Source organism: Pipistrellus hanaki (assembly GCF_964339955.1).
Source record: "Pipistrellus hanaki genome assembly, chromosome: 3".
NCBI lineage: Eukaryota > Metazoa > Chordata > Mammalia > Chiroptera > Vespertilionidae > Pipistrellus > Pipistrellus hanaki.
In genome coordinates this window covers 150656246-150678576 of record NC_140505.1, presented here as the reverse complement: position 1 = coordinate 150678576, position 22331 = coordinate 150656246, and the positions used below count along the sequence as shown (strand labels likewise).

Below are 22331 nucleotides of genomic sequence, written 5' to 3'. Positions count from 1 at the left end.
AAGCTGTACTTATCACAGGCTGCTTTACCTGGACTTAGTCTCAAACCAATTTTGTTTCCTAAACTAAATTGAAATAAAAGACGATGCCCAAACCACAGGTAAAATAAATTACTAAACTATCTTTTTTAAAAATATATGTCGGGTTTTTCCTGGCTTACTAAGGATTAGTGTGCAGAAATAGATTCTTTATGCTGAGGGGACTGTCGGCCAAAAGATTAAACCGACTTTCAACTATCTGATTCCAGACTTTTTTCTTTTTCTTTTTTTAACTCATTGTGACCTGGTAACACAACTGTAAATTTTTTCCCTGGACATTCAAAACTCCAAAGATTTGGTTTAAAAGTTTTTTATATCAGTACCTAATTTTTAATTGGAGTTTGTTTCCCACTTGAGACATACTTCAATCACTAAGTGCAATCATTCATGACAGGTCAGTCCCAAAAGTCTCCCAAGTGTGTTTTATTGAGTATCGAAAACGTTGTATTGAATTTTTAAAACCGAAAGGGAAGCTCCACATCAGAGATTGTAATGTCTGAAAAACAAGGCATCGTGGCTGGAATTTTGAAGTGAGAGAGATGCTGGGGTGGGGAAACATCACCTTGTCTGACATGGACATCTGATGTATGTCTGCCTACCATATCTTATCCAGCTCCATGTGTTCATTTAAACTTTCAGTATTGAATCACTGCAGATAGTAAAATAATATAACGTAGGCTCTGAATGATTTCAAAAACTACATGAAAAATATCAGGTATTATTCTTTTCATCAATCAAATTGGCTTATATAAAAGTAGATATTTAGCAAAAATTGACTTTACTTTTTGCTATGTAGTCACATTTTATACTTGTCCCTTAAATTACATTTTTTAGTAAGATTTAGGAAAAAATCTATTTCACTTGTCCATATATCAAATTATTTCATGTAAACTTTATTGTCCATGTAACATATAAAATTGAAGAAAATAAAAAAAATAAGAACATGTTACTTTTTTTTTTATAAGGCTTGATGTTTCTTGGATATCTGCTTTGGGATAAATTGGGGAGTTTGTAAAAAAAAATAATTCAGCATTAGAAATCTTATTCAAAAAGTTGAAATCAAGTTTCTGGGAATAAGGCCTGAGAATTATTAATTTTTTAAATATGTTTTTAATGATTTTAGAGAGGAACAAAGAGGGACACAGAGATAGAAACATCAATGAGAGAGAAGTATCAATCGGCTGCCTCCTACAACACCCTACTGAGGATTGAGCCTGAAATCCAAGCATGTGTCCTGACAGAGGATCTAACTAGTGACCTCTTGATTCATGGGTCAATGCTCAACCACTGAACCACACTGGCTGGAATTTTTGAAAGCTCTATAGGCGATCTGCTATACTTCTATTACATAAACTAAGTAGAGAACTAGCAATAAAAAAAAACACTTTAAACTATTATGGTAATGTTAGGCTACACCTGAGATACTCTAAAAATCTAAAATCACATTTTGTATATTCTTGGGGTCATGTTTCAGGATGTCTATAGTAAACTCCTGTGCAACATGGCTTTGAACTGTCCAAGTCCACTACTATGCACAGTTTTTCAATAAATACAGTGAATGTATTTTTTTCTTCCTTATGATTTTCTTAACATTTCTTTTCTCTAACTCACTTTTAAAAAAATACAATATAATTGTATTCTTTATATGTATGGATACATAATTCAAAATATGTATGAATCAATAGTTTGTTATTGGTAAGATTTCCAGTCAACGGTGACTATTCGTAGTTAAGTTTTTAGGGAGTCAAAAGTTACATGCATATATTTTACTGAACCAGCGGGTCAGCACCTCTGACCCCCAAAGTACAATAGTTCAACTGTATACCATACAACCATGTTCAACTTCTTCTATTCTTTGAACTTTATTCATTTTTATGTATTCATGTTAAATATAGGTATATTCAAGTTGCTATGTTATATTTAATTTATGAGTTTTTCTTGAGACATTTTAAGTTGGATTTTCTGGTGAAAAAAAATTGTAAATATGCAATTTGCACATTTCCCTTATTAGTTAAAGATGACTAAATCATTAGTATTCTCTAGAATTAGCAATAAGCCAGTGTTTACAAATAATGAACTGGCAGGTTAACACAGACTTCTTTCTTGGGCAATTGAAGAAATTCTGAGAGAATAATGCAAAACTAAACATTTACTTCAGCACTGGAGTCAGAACGTCCCAAAGCCAGTCTCCGACTGATGAGTGCAGTGTTAGCCCTTCCTCCTTTTGCCTTCTGTTTTTCCTCTCGCCAGTTTCTATTGTTTGGTTACAAGACAGATTCTCCAGTTTCATTACTGTCTTTCAATCCTAAAATTAATTTATTCATTCATTGAATAAATACTACTTGAGGTTTAGTTCTAGCACAATGGGCAGAGAGGTAATCAAACTGACAAAAGCTTTGCCCTCTTTAAAGCAGATAATAAGTAAAAGACATGGAGTATATTATGATAGAATTAAAGAGAGAAAAAAATAAAGCAGAGAAGTGAGATAATGGAGTATTATAGAAAGAGTGTGGGAATGGCCAGTCCTCTGGACAGGGAAAACAAGTAAGTGACTTTTACCTCAAGAAAGTGAGGGAGGAGATCTTCGAACATAAGCAAGAGTATCCGAGGCACCAGATAGAAGGAACTAAAAGCACAAAGGCCCAGAGTGGGACACCCCCCCACCCCAAGGAATGTTCCAAGAATAGCAGTCTCGGAAAGTGAAGTCATCACATGTTTTACCCTAGAATTTTTCGACAGCCCTAACTTACAAACTAAGTATAAGTTTTTTACAAGAAACATGCTTCCATGTGAATTATTATTATTATTAATTATTATTGGTATAGGATTGTTCCTTTTGTTAAATGTATTGCTTACGCCTATTTAACATTTCAATATCTATTTAGCCTTTGTCAAGAGAATACCACTATGGCAACAATTTCGGTTATATAGTAGCATTTAAGCCATTTGATGGGGATGAATGGAAAAAAGTTACGGTGACAAATCCAGATATTGGACGGTATGTCCATAAAGATGAGACCATGCGACCTTTCAGTGCGTTTCAAGTCAAAGTCAAGGCCTTCAACAACAAAGGAGATGGACCATACAGCCTCATAGCAGTCATTAATTCAGCGCAAGACGGTAGGTAAAAGTAAGACCTTACTAACATGACAAGGGGTAGAACCTAGTTCTCTGGTAGGCATTTCATTTGCTGTCTTTGAACCTTACTTATTAGGATATATTTTGTGACACTATACATGTAGTACATGAGTATTATTTTAAGCCAAATTAAAATGTTAATTTCTCCACACCAATGGCAAGAATGTTGCAAAAACTTTTTCTTCTTTTTTTTTTAAAATCATATTTATAGTAGTTAGGATATCGCTATGAAAATAGCTGGCTTAGACCCCATGTTCCTGGCCTTCTGTTTATAATTTTACCATCAGAAATTCTCCATACTTGATTAGAAATTTAGTATGTCTGTGTATTCATGAGATTTCCTATTTAGAAATTCTTTAACTTTTTTTTTTGGTAAAATTTACCCTCTTTTAAATAAATTTGTATAATTTCAGCACTTATATAACATTTTGTTATTAAAATAGAGTGCTAGAATTTTATTAAAGGGAATCTACTATGCATAATTCTATGCTAAAGGAGTCAGAAAGCCACATGAAGTTTTTTTTTTTTCTTGAAAAGATAAAAAGTTAGTAGTCTATTTAGGGATAAAAATAACAAATACTGACTCTAATTAATATGTACGTATTGAAATCATCTCATGATTTTTTCTTCCAGTACAAACATGTAAAGAAATCATATATGTATGTATGTGTGTCTGTATAAACACATATACTTCTTTAAGTTAGTTAATTAAACACATAGAAATAACAAAAAACAGAAATTATTTAAGTTTATAACCAATTCAGGACTTTTTAGTCCTGAGTAAGACATTCTCTATGCTTGTTCTGTTTCAGCAGAAATATAATGGCACATGTTAATAATCTAAACAGCATGAGTACACCTCACAGAGAAAATAAAAGTAGAAAGCATTTTTACAAGTTATGTTCCCACCCAACATCAATGTTTTATTGCTTTATTTGATATTAAAGTAATCGGGCAAAAACAATCTTGTCATCTCTTTAGTCATGGCTATCTGTATAAAATAAACTACTCTCCTAAATGTTTCATGAGTCTCATAAAACCTGCATGTGCCGAAACTTGTATGTGTTCACCGTTTTACTGTTTTTTACTACTAAGAAATTAATCACAGTACTACATATTTATCTTGGTTTGGAAAGTTAGTCTTCTTATGCAGGACATTTTTAACATAAAAGAGGATTATGTTTTGTTAATAAAAGACAATAAAAATTGATCACTGCTGCTTAAAGTTTTCCTTAGTTTCTTTGTGTAGGTTTCATAAGGGATGTCAATTACTTTTTTCTTTTTTACTGAACAGAGGCTGATTTGATACATATTTGACTGGATGCCCAGATAAAAGATTAGGCTTATAAAAGTTTCCCGAGCCCATGAAGCAGTGGATGTCACAACTTGTTGAAAGGATCTTAAAAATAAAATGAAAAGTCTTAGCTGAAACATAAAAGAGAAAGAGGGCAGTATTGCTGTGTGTCTTTAGCTCATATAAATAGAAAGTATGAGAAACTTGAAAATTAATTCGAATGAACACCAAATTTCCTGTTTTGGATCATGTAGAGTTAATAAGATAAATATAATGAATTTTAATTTACATCCACAGGGTTTCTTAAGCAGGTTACTTTGAAGAAATTAAAAAAGTAGTGTTGTTCTTGCTCACAGATATCAGAGAAACCCATGAAGCTTTTCATATTTTGTAAAAGTATCTGTGCATGTGTATATGTATGTGTACATGTATGTCTTACATTCACATTTGTGTATATGAATATCTGTGTGCATGTGTCACCGATGACCATAAAATAAACTAGAAAAATAGAGAAAGAGGTAATAAAATTATTGGAATTATTTTATTTTGAAAATGTTAAACCTATGTAAAATATTAAAATTCCTATGGAGCTATATGAACTTTATATTAGAGACATCTTATATGTGAATATAATGTTTTCATCAAATTTCAGCTCCCAGTGAAGCCCCAACAGAAGTAGGCGTAAAAGTCCTGTCATCTTCTGAGATATCTGTTCATTGGGAGCACGTTGTAGAGAAAATAGTGGAAAGCTATCAGGTGAGTTCAATTTTTATCAAGCTAAATAAATATGTCGACATTTCATCTTTCAATGTTTTGTGTCCCATTGATGTACATGGCCATTACCCCTATACTTTTTGTGTTTAATATGTTGGGCATTTATAAGCTAATTGCTAAGAGTAAAGCAGAGATTCCTATCTAGGAGAGATTTGGGGTCCTACATGTTGACAAACAATTGGCCAAAATAAAATCTAAGATAATAGCACCCATGGTTAAGATAAACATACTCATAAAGGTGAATTTTTTTAAGTATTTTGAAAAGGCATTTTGGTAATTTATAAAAGCATCCTTAAATTCTTCATCCTATTTGGCTTAGTAGTTCTATTTCCAAAGGAAAGAACTATAAAATACCCACTATGTGTCTCATATGTTACCTATGAAAACATAATTGGTAACACGCAAAATGTCCTAAAGAAAACTTTCCTTGAGTTGATCTTGAAGAATCAATACTTATTAGCCAGATAGAAAGGAAACTTGTTTTATTCAAAAGGAGAAAAATTTTGAAGCTACAACCATAATTGGGATTTTTGATACAGAGCTAAAAATTAGACTTGATTGTGTAAGAAAAGTGAAGTCATCTCATATTTTTAAGCACAGTGAAAAGTAAGAAAAAATTGGCATCATCTTACCTTTGCAAATGAGCAAATGGGTGCTAAAGAAATTCAATGACGTGCCTCAGTTAGCACTAAGGAAAAGCCTCAGAGCAGTGTCTAAACTCAGATTATCTGATTCAAAGTTCAAGGCTTTATGCCAAACCACAGACTTTTTTATGTTGTACTCAGCTTGGGCCCCTCTGGAGCTGCAGCCAATAAGCTGCCCGCCCCACCCCCACCTCCAGACAGCTTGTCCTCTCCATTCTTGTTCTCCCCATCTTCATCCGTTCATGGAGTATTTGTTTCATGAGGGCAGGCTTTTGTCTATTTTGTTCTCAGTGCAAGACAGTGCTGGGCACGTCATAGGCACTAAATAAATATTCTCCGGGTGCTAACAGAAATACTGAAGTATGATCAAATAAAGTGTTATAACCTGGCTTTCTCAAAGCCATGATTCTAAAAGGTAACCACAGCACGCACCCACATTTTTCGCTATAAACTCACAAACTGACAGGAAGGTTTTTTCTTTTTTGGTACTGTAGGTTATGATTTGAGTCGATCTCAACGTGTCTTTAGTTAATCTTCGAAAGAGTTCAGCTGAAGTTTAGAGAGTAGAATGATAGGTGTGGACTGAGAAGACCCAGTATTCATAACTTGTTAAGCTGACAACTAGATTTACCGCTATTAGAAAAGAAATGGAAGAGAAAAATTCACCAGATGTTATAAGCCCTTGTAACAAACAAGTCCAAGGTATCTTAAGAGAAGACATCAGTATTTGGAGTTTGAATGCTATTTTGGACCATAGGATTTTATTTATTTATTTATATTAGTACTAGTGGTCCAGTGCGTAAAATTTGTGCATGAGGGAAGGGGTGTCCCTCAGCCTGGTCTGCACCCTCTTCAATCTGGGACCCCTCAGGAGATGTCTGATTGCCTAGGAATGTCCCTGTGGGATCAGGCATAAAACGGCAGTCAGATATCCCTTTCATAATCCGGAACTTCTGGCTCTTAACTGCTCACCTGCCTGCCTGCCCAATCGCCTCGAACTACTCTGCCTGCAGGGCTGCTAGCCCCCAACTGCCCTCCCACTGGCCTGATTGCCCCCAAATGCCCTCTCCTGCTGGCCTCATGGCCCCCATCATCCCTCCCCTGCCAGCCTGCTTGCCCCCAATTGCACCCTCATTGGCCTGATTGGCTCCAAATGCCTTTCCCTATTGGCCTCATGACCCAAACGGCCTTCCCCTGTGGCCTCATGGCCCCCAACTGCCTTCCCTGGCTAGAAGCCCTCCACAGCCTAGAGTAGAATGCTCTCCTTATCACTGGGGCAATGATGCAAACATTCTGTGCACAGCCTCACCAGAGGCCCCTCCCTCCATGCTGGGTGCAGAATGCTTGTTGCAAAGGCGAAGATGCAAGCGTTTCTCCCTCCCCCCACCCCCACCTCCACTTTGTGCCCACTGCCTAGAGGCACTCTGTGGCCAGAGTGGAATGCTTGCCTCATTGTCCAAGCAACGAAACAATCATTCTGCCAGGCTGCTCATGCTGCCCGCTCTCAGCAGCTGCCCCCCAGGACTAGGGGACTCCAGCAGGGCTGAGAGGACTGGGCACTGCCATCTGTGGCTATGGGCACTGCCATCTTTGTGGTGAAGTGATGGTCAATTTGCATACTTCCTCTTTATTAGATAGGATTCCTTCCTAAGTAATAAAAAGAATAAAGAATATATTATTTAATATATAACCCACTCATTTAGTCCAAGTGCTAAATGTATATTTTACTTTGTTAAAAACATGCCAGATGATTATATGTTGTCTTTGCTGAAGAATTGTATATTGACTGTTTTATAAGTTTAATCAGAATATAAACTTTTTAATTGGGAAATTAACGTCAATTAGTGTTCTTTCCTTTTGCATTGCCAAAATTCCCCATGGAATTTTGGATATGATGGCAGAAATATTTTATCACTCATTTTAGTGCATAGTATTCTTTAGAAATGGCTTTTGTTATAGTAACCTCGTTTAACAACTTCTCCTCTCAAACTGGATAGAATAAAATGTTATTATGGAATGTTGACTTCAAACTGTGGTACACATTCATTCAACAAGTATGCATGCAAAAATGGATGTGCACCAGGGATTACAGTTTTGTTTGCTATAAAACAGAGTGACTGTCATCCTAGGTTTGTTGAGAAAAGGATATATGTGAATGACCCTATGCCGTGCCTGTCATTGTATTAGAAATGTAAATGTTCATTTTATTTATTTGTCAAGCAGTGGAAGAAGGCTATGTATCACCTAGTTAAAATATCCACTAAATGTAGGCCGTCGTCCTCCTTCTCAGAGTGTAGTCACTGCCTGAGTATTTCCAGCCCCAAGAAATGCATGCCTTCCCCAGGAGGGTGCCATCCTTAGGAAGCCTTTAATATATATATATATTTTATTTATTTATTTTTTTACAGAGAGGAAGAGAAAGGGATAAAGAGTTAGAAACATCGATGAGAGAGAAACATCAATCAGCTGCCTCCTGCACACCCCCTACTGGGTGTACCCTCAATCAAGGTACACGCCCTTGACCGGAATTGAACCTGGGACCCTTGAATCCACAGGTTGATGCTCTACCCTCTGAGCCAAACCGGTTAAGGCTAGAAAGCCTTTAATCTGCCAACCAAGTTCTGCCTCTGGAGCCACTTGGTGCAATTCCAGTCCTTGGCCTGGGCCATCCTCTTGGTCAGATAACATAAATGCCAAAGAGATTCTATCAAAATACTGTGATCAGAAAATACTATTGTAAACAAAATAAAAAAACTCCAAAGGAAACCAATAAGCAATTAGTAGCAAGCTTTTGTTCTGAAGTGTTCATTCCACACATAAACCTCACTTTGTTACCAGTTGAATTTAAGCCATCTAGTTCCATTTTATAATGTTTTTAGGTAAATGAAAAGTTCAGGATTATATAAATGTTAGATATTATTTGTAAGTCACTGGTTAATTTTGAAATTAAAATGCCATTGTTTTGTAGACAGGACATTTAAAATTTGTCAAATACTAGTACACTTATAAATAATTTTTCCTTTTACTTATAACTTAGATATAATTATAGATTTCTGACCAAAGAAACATCTTATTTAAAGAATGAAAATTGTAATTTATAGCTTTTACTTAAACTTTAAGAGGAAACGAAGGTTGTCATTGATACTTTGGTTTGTAAAAGTAATCATTTCTAATCCCACCATGGATAGAATTTTAAAAAAAATTATTTTAAAGGTAAATAACCTCTATGTCTATTCAAGTAGTTAAGTGTAATATTTCTTTCATATCTGGCATCTATGCAGGTTCAAAATAAATAATATATATTCATGCTACTGAAATGAGATAGCAGGAAGTTATTTCACTGGTGTGTTCTAGGCCACATAATGATTATTTTTGTCAAAAAAGTTGTGTTACCGACAAACTGCTTTATCAATGGCTCATAACAAAGTTGAAGTCATGTGAACAGAAATAAAGCAGGAAATAGATGATAAAAATTATTGTGGCAAATACCTCCACAGAAAGGTTTTTCCTTTTGAAGGTAAATCTTATGCAGATATTTTTATTTTGTTTTTGTCATTGTAGGGCTATTTAAAACAATCACAGGAGCCTTTGCTTTTTCTTTGACAACTTTAATCATCTGCATTGTAAGCCTTGCTATGGTCTAAGACCAATAGAAATGTAAATAGCACTCAGAAATATTTGAGAATATAATAATCAATAGCGACAGAGTCAACTGAAAAGAACTTGTCACAATTTAAGTGTCTACATGACAAACTGTTACTCGACTTGAATGCTTGCAGATTCGGTACTGGGCAGCTCACGACAAAGAGGCAGCTGCACACCGAGTTCAAGTCAACAGCCAAGAGTACTCGGCCAGGCTGGAGAACCTTCTGCCGGACACCCAATACTCTGTGGATGTCAGGGCGTGCAATAGTGCCGGGTGTGGCCCTCCCAGCGATATGATTGAGACTTTTACCAAGAAAGCACGTGAGTTTGAACATTTGCATTTTAGCCTTGTCAAAAAATAGCAATCGGTTCAGTCACCATGAAGGTACATTTCAGAGAAATTTATTACCTAGCAGTCTTTGCATATTTGATTTTTCTTCCTTTTCCCCCCCCATTAAAATCACATGAAAACTTTAAAGAAACTTGACAGTTAATGTCAATGATGAAAAAATACGGGGAATGCCTTTATACATTCATGTTCCATTTTAGAAAAAAAATTACAGAACCTCCCTTTGAAATGACTCCCCTCAAAATTTTCCACCATTAGATAATTAATTTTTTATTCATTCTGTTATAATTTTAAACTTCATAAAAATACATCGACAGCATGAAACAAATCAAATTCTGCTTTTTTTCTTCTTTTCATTGACTTACAACTTTCTGCATTTACTCCCTTATCACCACATGCTCTCATTGCTCATAAAACAAGATTGTAAACCCTATTCAGATGATCTGGTCATTCCCATTTCTCTTGCTTTAGCTTGATATCTCTTTCTTAAACCAAGTTGAATATATCAAATAGGAGAATTTATATTCAGGAAGTTTTGCAGTTAATTGAAGATGTGACTAGCATTATAGTTTTAAAAACTTATAGTTTTATTGGGGAAAAAAAAAGAAACTTCTAAAAGAACATGGTGGTAAGAGCCAGTCTTTGGTATTGCACATGGGTTTGGATCTGTTTCTGCCACTCAAAGAAATGTGTAATGATAAAACAAATTACTTCACATCTTTAAACCTCAGTTTTCAAATTTGTGAAAGGAACATTTACTTCTTTGTTCTTTTTTTTCTATCTATTTATTCATCAAAAGTATGCTAAGTTGCCTGTTCTAGGTGTTGAGTATACAGAAGACATCAAACTAGTCTTATAGTCTTTTCTCATGGGATTACCACCTATTGGAAGGAGAGAGAAAAACAAAACAAAAATAAAACTAAATTTGTGGCAAATAAACATGATAATAACAGATGGTAAGATAATAAAGTGATAAACAGGTGTTAAAACTGAAATTTGGGCAAGAACCAAATTCCAGTTGGGCAGTCAGGAGTGGCCTCTTTGAGAGATGTCATTGGTGCTTAGATATGAGTAATAATAGGGACCCACTATGTGAGTACCGGGGCTGCAGGAGGTGAGAGATAGTTTCAGGCAGAGGAAATAATGAGACAAAGCCTTTCCGCAGAAAGAGTTTGATATGTTTTAAGTCTAGAAAGGCCAGTGGGGCCAGGATGTAAGTTCTGAGGTGAGAAGGGAAAGTACATTGGCATCAAGATATGAATGGCCTTGTAGTAAGGAGAAGGAGTTTGTAATTTGTAAGTATAAAAAGCTATTGGAAGAGTTTAAAGCTGAGAGTAATACCTAATTAACATTTTCTGGAAGAAATCATTCTGTATTCTAGATAGACAGTGGGTAGTGATGGATAAGAATGAAAGCAGAATAGCCAATCAGGAGGTTAATTAGTCGAGGAAAGAAATGGTGGTGGACAGAACTACGTAAGTAATAACATAGAGAAATAGAACACATTCTGCAGGCAGCATTGACAACTTGCTGCTTGTTTGAATGTTGACAATGAATGAAATGAAAAACTGAATAACTAGATTTTTGTTTGAGAAACTGGGGGTTTGATGGTGAAAGACTTCTAGAGAGGCACATCTGGGGGCACAGTCCAGATATCCCATCTTGATTTTATTACACTTGAAAAGACTTTGAAACATTAAAGTAGAGATCTGTAGTTGCACATATTATTTAGAGCTTATGGCAATTAGAGATTAGAGATAGCATTGTAAGTACATAGAGCTATGGTCCAGATGTAAGATTTAGGGAAGATGCAGAGAAGAGAGAAGGGTGCTAATGATCAGGTCCTATGTCATTCCAATGTGTAAAAATTGAGCAGAGAATATGGAGGCAGCAAACATGGTGATGAGAAAGAGAGGTAGGAGGCAGAAATAGACATGAAAGGGTCATGAATTTAAGGGGGAAAAATTAGATTCAAGACAGAATCAGAAGGTCAATTCTGTAAAATGCTTAAAAAATGTTAAATAAAGAATTAAAAAGCTGCCATTTAAAGTGGCTCAGTGGTTATAATTGATGACCTTGAGAGCAGCAGTTTCATAAGATTGGTTCAAAAAGAAACTCAAGTGAAGGATGATGAGAGGATGACAAAAGTTATATTATCTACCTCACAGGACCAAGGGTTATAAAGTACTTAGCATAGTGCCTGGCATATAGGAAGCAATCATCAAATTAGCTGTTGTTAATGTCACATTATTAGCATCAGAGTTATAATTCCTGACACCATACAGCCTGCAGAATTGAAGCTGGAAATAGTGATGGTCAATTGCATGTTATTACTTTTCACAGCTCCAAGCCAGCCGCCAAGGATCACCAGTTCCATAAGGTCTGGTTCCCGCTACATAATCACCTGGGATCATGTGGTCGCACTATCAAATGAATCTACAGTGACAGGATATAAGGTAGATAAAAGATTATTGGAGTATTCCCTCGCACAAGCTTCATTCTTACAAAGAGGACTGGTGTTTGGGCTTTTTGCTGGTTCTAGAAAACCCCTTCAGTTTTCTCATTCTAACTGTGTAACAGAATCAGATGGCACGGTGCTATGATAAATTTTGAAATGAGAAAAGGTCCCCAGCGCAGTCTAAGAAAATGATGCATCAAGTGAGCAAGATAAAATAACTGCGTTAGAGTACAGAGTTGTTAGAATAATCATGTCTGAAGAACAGAGACAGAAAGAATCCACTTTCGTTTGACAATGACTAAGATAGAGCTTCAGCACACAGCGAACTCTTTGATGCATTGAGTTGCCATCTAAAAATGAACAAAAAGAGAAAAATATTATTTCTGTATATTCTCTATATCACACCCTATCACATTTTTCATTGTACACTCAATGTTAGAAATTATGTGAAAAAAATTTTAAATTGTAAAGCAATTCTTTAGAGTACTTCAATATACTGAAAGAGCCCTACTTTTAAAAAAATACATTCTTCACTGTCTTTATTTTAGGTTATCTAAAAAAAATCACATAGGTGAAATTGATTTATGTGAGTGCAAAATAACATTAATTTCCCAGAAATTATCACAAATAGCTACCTCAGGACTAATTTAATTAATAAAAGTGTAAGAATATTCTGGTTAGGACATTCACTCATTGCTACCACTTTATTAATTTTACTTATTTGGGGACTTTTTAAGGTACTCTATAGACCTGATGGCCAGCACGATGGCAAACTGTATTCAACGCATAAGCAGTTCATAGAAGTTCCAATCCCCAGGGATGGAGAGTATGTTGTGGAAGTGCGTGCACACAGTGATGGAGGAGATGGTGTGGTGTCTCAAGTCAAAATTTCAGGTAAGCCAGTCGTGTAAGACCCATTTCAGTTGGGTGCTTGTAAGTTTCTAGGCTACATGGATTCCCAAGAGTAAAGGTAGGACTGATATTTACACCAATATGAGTAATTTGAAATGTCAAGGATGCCCTGAAGCTTGACATTTCTTTCCTTCTGAGTCACAAAAATAAATGTGCAACATACCACATACTTGTTGATTATTATCCGGGTGTCAAAGCATAACTAAAATACTACGATGTATGAAAATGAGACATAGTATTAGTGCATAACTAATAATGTCCAAACTTCTCTTATATTAAAAGGAAATTCACTGGACAATTGTTAATATTCTTCTAACCTCCTTTTTCTTGTCGTACCCATATTAATATAGTAGTAAAGTAAAAAGACAGTAAATGATTATTCCTTTATCATCTCCCTATCTGCTTATCTATTCTTTCTATGAAAAAAAATTATTTTTCTCACAGCACTAGTAAATTCAAAATGCATATTTGAGCTGGCGATTTCTTCCCTTTTTAGGATTTGTAGAACTCTATTATTTGTTTAAATTTTGATACTTTTTCTCACCCTGGATGGATAATGTAGCTTAATTATAAGAATAAAAATTGATGTTAATTTGAAAATTTTATGAGAAACTGAAATACAAGAATAATTGACTTCAAAAAAGTTAGTGATTTATACCTAAATAATGAACATTTATGTATTAAACTCATAAAATATCCTTTAATACAGTGCCATAGTTTTTAGTATGACCATAATTGCATAAAGAAACTGTAGAATTAACATTAGGAAATATATATTTGGTGAATGTACTTATCTAGAATTTTTAATAATTTGTATTTATTTGTATTAAATTGTTTAAATTATCTTATAGTAAGAAAAGCATGGTAATACAAATGGAAATTTTAGATTTTCTTAAAAATTTTAAAATTTAAAAAATTTTCATTTTAACTTTTTTTAGTTTAGATATCATGTCATTTTATAAAATTTGGAAATTATAAAAATTGCTAGGTTAATGTTCATATAAATTATAAACATTGCTAGGTTAATGTTCATATGAGTTATGCTGTGCATTCATTCATTCAACAAATATTCATCAATTGCCCACAATGCACAGTTTACATACATAAAATGTGCTACCACTTATATATATTTACACATTCCTTCGAGTCCAGATGATAATCATTCTCACTGGCCCAAATGCAATTTAAAAATTTTTCTGAGCTGCTTATTTTATCTTCCTTTAGTCCATTCTCTATGCAGCAGCTGGAGAGAGTCAAATCATATTACTCTCAGAAAGAAATGATACAGAATAAAATCTAAATTTCTAACTGTGGCCTAGTGTGCCCTATATCATCAGGCCCCATCAAAATCTCTCACCTCAAGTAAATAATTTCTCCCTTGCTCCATTAACCTTCTCTCTCTGATTGAGCATACCAACATTATTCTACCTTGAAGCATCTGTGCTTGTTCTTGCTGCTGTCTGGAATTCTCCGATCAAGGCATGGCAGGCTCGTTCTTGTCATTTTTATTTGTGCCCAGACATCGCCTCCTCCGAGAATTATGTGGCCTTCAATGTAAGATCACCCCCTACTCTAATTTTTTGTCATATTGCATCACTGTTTTATGTTCTTCATAACATGTATCACTGTTTAAAATTCTCTTATTCATGGGTACTTATATTGCTAACAGTTTTGAATGAAGAAATTGTTACTTGAATGTAAGCTCTATGGGAATAAGCTCCTTTTGTACTTTGTTTAATCTTTGAATCCCCAGCACCTAGGATACAGATCTGGCACAGAACAGGGTTTTAACAAACAATGTTTGAGTAAACTTAGATTTTTTTATAGAGTAGAATTTAGTTTAAAATAACTTGGGCAACTTACACTATTTTTCAGCTATCTAGAATGTTAGATGCACTTCCCCTTAGATTCATGATTTATGTCGTGCCATGGGCTAATCCACAAGCTTGGTTCTTACAGAGAGTAAGACGTAATGTGAGAGTTAATACAGAAAATTTATTGGACATGGTAATCTTTAACCCCACTTCTCTCTGACCTGAGCACTGTTATCTGCTGTCTTAATAAATTATTCCCTAGGAGATGTTTATAGCTCACATCAAGGCATGTGCTACACTGCAAATGTTTCATCATTAGCATGCTATCTCTAATAAGTTCTATAATTCCTGTTAATAAGTTTTTGTTTTTATACATCGTTGCGAGCCTAATTAAGAAAAATGTGAAGATAGCCACAGTATTTTGATTATAAATTTTAATACACTAATTTGACTTATTACAAATTTGCTACAAATTTTGCAATACAGATTGATGAGTATTCTTGGTCATAAATATCCACAGAGAAACATCTATTTTAGTATTTATGTACGTACGTGCACATTTTGAACCTTTATATTCCTTACGGATATTTTAGTCAAATTAAAGGGAGACTTTTAAGGACATTTTAGCATCTGGACTTGAGCAAGAAGTAGTCAACAGAAACCTTCAATGTAGAAAAAAACATGAAAAGATATTTGTACTTGAAAATCACTTTAGTGATTGTGGAAAGTATATATGTAGGGGAGTAAGATGTAAGGAGATGAACTACAAGGTTATTATCATAGAATGATTAAAGATGATGATGGTCTGGCCTGGAAAGAGGGCAGTGGCAAAGTCTCGGGTGGGTTCTACAAAAGCAAGACATCTTACCATTTGATTTAAAGTTCCCATATATTCATTTTGTTGACTTTATGTCTTCTAATAAATCTGTAATTTATCCTGATGTTACCACAGATGATGGAGTCTAAACATTTAGCCTACTATTTTTGGTAACTCCAAACTATTAAGTTAAACTATATAACCAAAGCCACTGACTTAAGCACTGATGAAAAACATATTTCGTGTTTTCCCTTTGTCCTCTTCGGCCCAGTAGCAGAAGTGGAAGGGCTAGGAAACCATTTTTTTTTTTAGGTAGAAGAGATAGATATTTAATTCTATTACTCACATGTTCTTCTCTCCAGTGCCTAAGTAGAACAGTATAAAGAAAACAAGAAGGTGTTCGAAATGGTTTATTTTTAATTTCTATGTTATTAGATTAAAATGCAACATTAACATAGCTAATTTTTCAAATATCTCCTCTGTAAGAATTTTCAAAAACCAAAATTGTTTTTGAGTTTATAATATTGTACAATAGCTGAGATAGATGATTAATAGGTAGGTAGATAGATAGATAGATTAATATACATAGTAGTCTTAGGTAGGAACTAACCATACCACAAAAGTGGAGTACCTATCTGGCATAAGTAAAACTTCTGCAAAAATGATTAACATGAATATCACTGCAATGTTGCCTTGTGACTGGGCAGGGGGGAGAAGGCAACGGGAAGAAGCTTAGGGTGGTAACAATGTTTTTCCTTGCCTGGCTGGTAAGTATACAGGTAAGCTGTTGTTCTTATTATTTTAAATTATATTTTTAAATATGCTAACTTGCATGATTTATTTCCAACTTGTAAAAGTTAAAAGAGAATTTAAAAAGCGAAGGACTAAAGGAAGTTATTGAATTTTGCATTTGAAAGGTCTGTCTTAGTTTGCTAGGGCTGTCATAACAAAGTACCACAGACTGGATGGTTGAAATAACTGAAATTTATTTTTCACAAGTCTGGATGCTGGAAGTCTGAGGTCAAGTTGTCAGCAGGTTTCACTTCTTCTGTGGCCTCTTTCTTTGGCTTGGAGCTGGCTATCTTCTCTACGTGACTTTATGTGGTGTTTCCTTTGTGTATATCTATGGCCTAATTTCCCCTTCCTATAAGAACACCAGTCATGTTGGATTAGAGCCCACCCTAATGATCTCATTTTAACTAAAGACTCTCTCTCTATATCCAGTCATTCTAATATATTGGGCATTAAGGTTTCAACACATGAATTTTTGAGAGGACAAAATTCAGCTCAGAGCTCCTTGGTAATTTAAACAGAAAAAAGTCCATAAAATAGTGGAGTTAAAAGTTTTATTTCTTTAAGCAAACCTCATGGAACTTAAATTCTAAAGGAAGGAGGCAAAATCAGTTAATCATTTTTGTAATGATGCAATATTTTGTCTGATAGGAATAATATCTGAGGGTAACTGAAGAAAGTGATAGAGTAAAGCAGAGGAAGGTGTCTAAGGAGTGATGGAAAAGGACTAGGTAGGGCCCATGTTTTTAATAAGAGTGGCAGCAAAAGCCTGCTCTGATGAGATAACAGTGGAAAAGAGAATTCAATAAAGTGAAGGAATGGTCCATATAGTTTACTTGAAGGAAGAGTTATTCCTACTAGAACAAATACTAGATGCATGCTTAAATGTTCAAGAAACAGCTGGGTGACCAGTGTGACTGGGGCTGAGTAAGCAATGGGGAGAGTGGATACAATGAGGCTGGAGAGGTAGATGGGACCTGAATCTTAACAAGGTTTTTATAGGTCCTGGTTAAGGACTTTGGAGTTTTCTTTAAATGGGATGAGAAGCCATCCATCAAAACAGCTTAGGGTAGGAAGTGACATGATCAGGTTTATATTTTATAAGTGTTAATAGAGGCCCGGTACATGAAATTCGTACACAGGAAGGGGAATTGTGTGTCCCTCAGCCCAGACTGCACCCTTTCCAATCTGGAACCCCTCGAGAGATGTCCGACTGCCATTGGACATCCCTCTCACAATCCAGGACTACTGGCTCCAAACCGCTCCCCTACCTGCCAGCCTGATCACCCCCTAACCACTCCTGGGCTAGCCTGATGAATGCCTAACTGCTCCCCTACAGGCCCAATTGCCCCTAACTGACCTCCCCTGCAGGCCTGATCACCCCTTATTGCCATCCCTGCCAGCCTGGTCGCTGCTAACTGTCCTCCCCTGCAGGCCTGTTTACCCTCCCCCCAACAGTCCTCCCCTGCAGGCTCAGTCACCCCCAAACTGCCCTCCCTTGCAGGCCTGGTCTCTCCCAACAGCCCTACCCTGCTGGCCTGATCACCCACAACTGCCCTCTTCTGCAGGCTATCTTGTGGCTGTCATCTTGTGTCCACATGGGAGCAGCCATCTTTTACCACATGGGGGCTGTCATCTTGTGTGTTGAAGTGATGGTCAATTTTCATATCACTCTTTTATTAGATAGGATACTAGTTTTTCTTTGAAATAAAGTAGGAATCGGTGATAGTCAATTAAAAGATGAAGTCAGCTTTGACTATTGTGGTCACAGTAGAAGAAATAAAAAGTATTTATAGTCAGAATTTATTTGGAAGATGATCCAATAATGTTTTCTGATAATTTCATAAGGGATGTGAAAAAGTATTTTGCATAACTTGAAGAATTTAGATTGTCCAACAGAATCATCTTTTAAAATGGCCAACAGAAATATCTACCTTAACAGAATCATCTACTGAAAATAGATTATTTGAAAATAAAAGTTAGGAGTTCAAATTTTGGCATGCTAGTTCATGCTATATCTAAGGGAAGTCAGGTGGAGATAAATTTTTTTTTAAATTATCTAGCAAAACTGAGAAACCAGTTAAGGTCAGATAAGAAATTTGTCAAAGAACCAGTTGGCATAATTATATAGCTATCTGCATCACATACCAGCCTGAGTACAGAAATGGAGATAGCAGATGGTTATTAGTGCCCAAAGTTGGCAAATTACATCATTAATAGAGTAGGAAAGAAGGATTCATTACTTCTAGTTAAAGAATAATTTAAATCGATGAGCATTGTGTATGTATTAGAATATTTTCAGCTGTCAATAACAAATTCTCAATTCAGAATTGCCTGAGAGATAGGTGGCCTTAGACCTTAGTGAAATCAGTGTCAAAAATATAATCAAGGACCAGTTTCCCCCTCTTTCTTTACTTGGGAAGGCTCATAATCAGCTTCATTCTCAGATTTGTCATTTTTGTGGTTGCAAGATGGCTGCAGCAATGCTAGTAATTATTGCATACAGACCCAATACTGTCCAAGGAAGTTCTATTTTAAAATTTCCCAGGAGGCTCTCAGGAAATCTTTCCCATATTGTCCAGAATTGGGTCACAAATCTATCCCTGAACTACTAAAATGGCATTTCTATGGTTATTCATGGTGATCAAGATTTACTGCTGAGCTGGGGGTGGGAAAGCCTCCCTTGAGAAGTGAACATCTGAACAAAAAAAAAGGAAAGTGCTCTCTCTCTCTTTGCCTTCTAGCACCCCCATAATGTAAATGTAAATGTAAATGTTGGTACACTTAGAGTTGTGCAGGAGCTTCTTATACTATCTCATATATTTTTATTCTTTTTTTCTTTTTGTTATTCTGATTTGGTGTTTTTTGCTTCCTTATATTCCATATCATTCCAACACTACTGTTGGATCCCTGTAAATTTTGCTTTATTTCAGTTAGTATATGCTTAATTTCTGACTGGTTCTTTTTCATATCTTTAAAATTCTCACTAAGGTCCTTGAAAGTCTTACTAAGTTCTTTGAAGCTCTAATTAAAATCCTTGATCAACTGTATAATCATTTTTTTTTAACTCTCTAGTAGTTTGTTTTCTTTCATTCCATTTAGGCTCCCCCCAACCCCCTGCACATTTCTTCTGTTCTTTCATTTGTGTCATTGTTCCTTTGTCTCTGCATTTTGGATGTTTCCCTGTGTTTGTTTCTATGTATTAGGTAGAGCTGCTATGTATCCTGGAATTGGTCAAGTGGCCTTCTGTTGTAGGTGTCCTGTAGGGCCAGGGGCTCAACCTCCCCAGTCACCCGAACTGGGAACTCTAGCTGCGCCCTGAGTGGGCTGTGAGCACAGTCTTGTTGTAGTTGAGCCTTGATTGCTGTTGGCGTCACTTCAAGTATGCCAACACTCACATTATGGGGGTACCAGGAGGAGAAGAGAGAGAGCAAGATATTGAAAATCTATTTGAAGAAATCATGATAGAAAACTTCCCCTATCTGGTGAAAGAAATAGACTTACAAGTCCAGGAACCACAGATAGTTTCAAATAAAAGGAACCCAAGAGGTCCACATCAAGACACATCATAATTAAAATGCCAAAGTTTAAAGATAAAGAGAAAATATTGAAAGCAGCAAGAGAAACACAGTTAGTTACCTACAAGGGCATGCCCATAAGACCATCAGCTGATTTTTTAACAGAAACTTTGTAGACCATAAGGGACTGGCAAGAAATAAAAATATAAATAAATAAATAAATAAATAAATAAATAAATAAATAAATAAAGCTAGAGTTCATCATTATTACATGAAAAATTGAAGGATATTCTTTAAGAAGAGGAAGGAGGAAGAGGAGGAGGAGGAGGAGGAGGAGGAGGAGGAGGAGGAGGAGGAGGGGAGGGAAAAGAGGAGGAGGAGAAGGAGGAAGAAGAGAAGAGGAGGAGGAGGAGGGTAGGAGGAGGAGGAAGAAGAAAATTAAAAATATGCCCAGTAAAATGACAATGAATACATATCAATCAATAATTAATTCTAAAAATCAAAATAAATGAATAAAATAGACTGATGCATAAAATAGAACCAGAGGCATGGAAAAATGGAACAGATTGACTAATCTCAGAGGGAAGTGGGGAGGGGAGGCAGGAAGAGATTAACCAAAGATCTTATATGCATATATGCATTACCTATGGACACAGACAATAGGGTGGTGAAGGTCTGGGGCAAAACTGGAACCAGGTGGAGGGGGTGGATGAAAGGAAATGGGGGACACCTGTAATGCTCTCAACAATAAATATTTTTTAATGGAAAGTTATTAGCAAGGAAGCAGATATAAAAAGATTTCTTAATATTCAAAATTAAATGATGAGGTAAATAAGGATGAATGCAGGGAAGGGAATAAGAAAAAAGCAAGGCAAAAAAGCAGCTTAATAAGAATGTGCAATAAGAGGGATAAAGAGTTATAGGAAAAATACAAAGTCGGCTTCAGTAGCAGAAAACTTAGGCAGGATTATTTATTTTTTAATTTAAGTAACAGGAGACAGTAAATGTTGATCCTGATATTAAAACAAGGATTTATGACATTGAACAAGTTAGAGTTCCAAGGGTTATATCAATAAATTAAATTGAGAGAAGTTTGATCCAAAGTCAGTAAACAGAGTTTATCCAGAGAGAAGGTAGGTAGATAGACGATACATGATAGATGATAGATAGATAGATAGGTAGGTAGATAGATGATAGATAGATAGATAGATAGATACATAGATAGATACATAGATAGATACATAGATAGATACTAGAGGCCTGGTGTATGAAATTTGTGCACTTGAGGGGGGTGAGGGGTGTCCCTCAGCCCAGCCTGCATCCTTTTGCAGTTTGGAAGCCCTCAGGGAATGTCTGGCTGATGGCTTAGGCCTGCTCCCTAAGTGAAGTGAGCCTAAGCTGGCAGTCAGACCTCCTTAGCATTGTCGTGGAGGCGGGAGAGGCTCCCTCCACTGCTGCTGTTCTCGCCAGCTGTGAGCCCAGCTCAGGGCTTTTGGATGAGTGATGCTCCCCCAGTCGGAGTGCACTGACCACCAGGGGGCAGCTTCTGCGTTGAGTGTTGCTCCCTGGTGGTCAGTGTGTGTCATAGTGACCAGTCTCTGCTGTTTGGTCAATTTGCACATTAGCCTTTTATTATATAGGATAACATTACAACTGTTAAAGAATATTTAAGTAGGAAGTTGGAATGTATAAGAAACAGTTTAAGTCATTACTGCCATAAAGAAATTATAAACTTTTTGCTTTGTTTTATATTTTAGATTAGCTACTTCACAATACTCAGATGACTGAGACACCTTTCCCCTCAAGAACTACATTTGATGGTCTTTTCTAAATTTAGAAAGTAATACTAATAGGGCAGAAGATGGAAAATTATTTCTAATGGGACTAAAATTGGAACCTAGCACGAGAAGGAATTCCCATATATAGTAAGTCTTTGGAAAAGCGGGTTATAAATAAAGGAATTTATCATTTGTGAAGATGTAATTGTATTGAAGAAGTTTAGAAAATGTTCTTAAGAGAAATATCTTGATTCAGAGATGGGCTTTATTTTGCTGAATTTGGTGGGTATCAGCAAAATTCCAGATTTATTAAATAGTAATTTATTTCAACTTGTTTGCATATATCAAGCTTTGTAGAATGG

At 35.7% G+C, this 22331-nt stretch overlaps 1 protein-coding gene across 3 annotated transcripts in view; it reads left to right on the top strand.

The window, feature by feature from the left end:
- The window catches only part of CNTN1 (contactin 1), a 269971-nt gene that overhangs the window by 228379 nt on the left and 19261 nt on the right, over positions 1-22331 (top strand). For all 3 annotated transcript variants that reach the window (XM_084876636.1, XM_084876637.1, XM_084876635.1), the window contains 5 exons: positions 2922-3156; positions 5121-5224; positions 9666-9852; positions 12224-12336; positions 13076-13232. In XM_084876636.1, coding sequence (XP_084732762.1) covers positions 2922-3156; positions 5121-5224; positions 9666-9852; positions 12224-12336; positions 13076-13232 — 796 coding nt within the window. The remainder of the gene's footprint in view (positions 1-2921; positions 3157-5120; positions 5225-9665; positions 9853-12223; positions 12337-13075; positions 13233-22331) is intronic.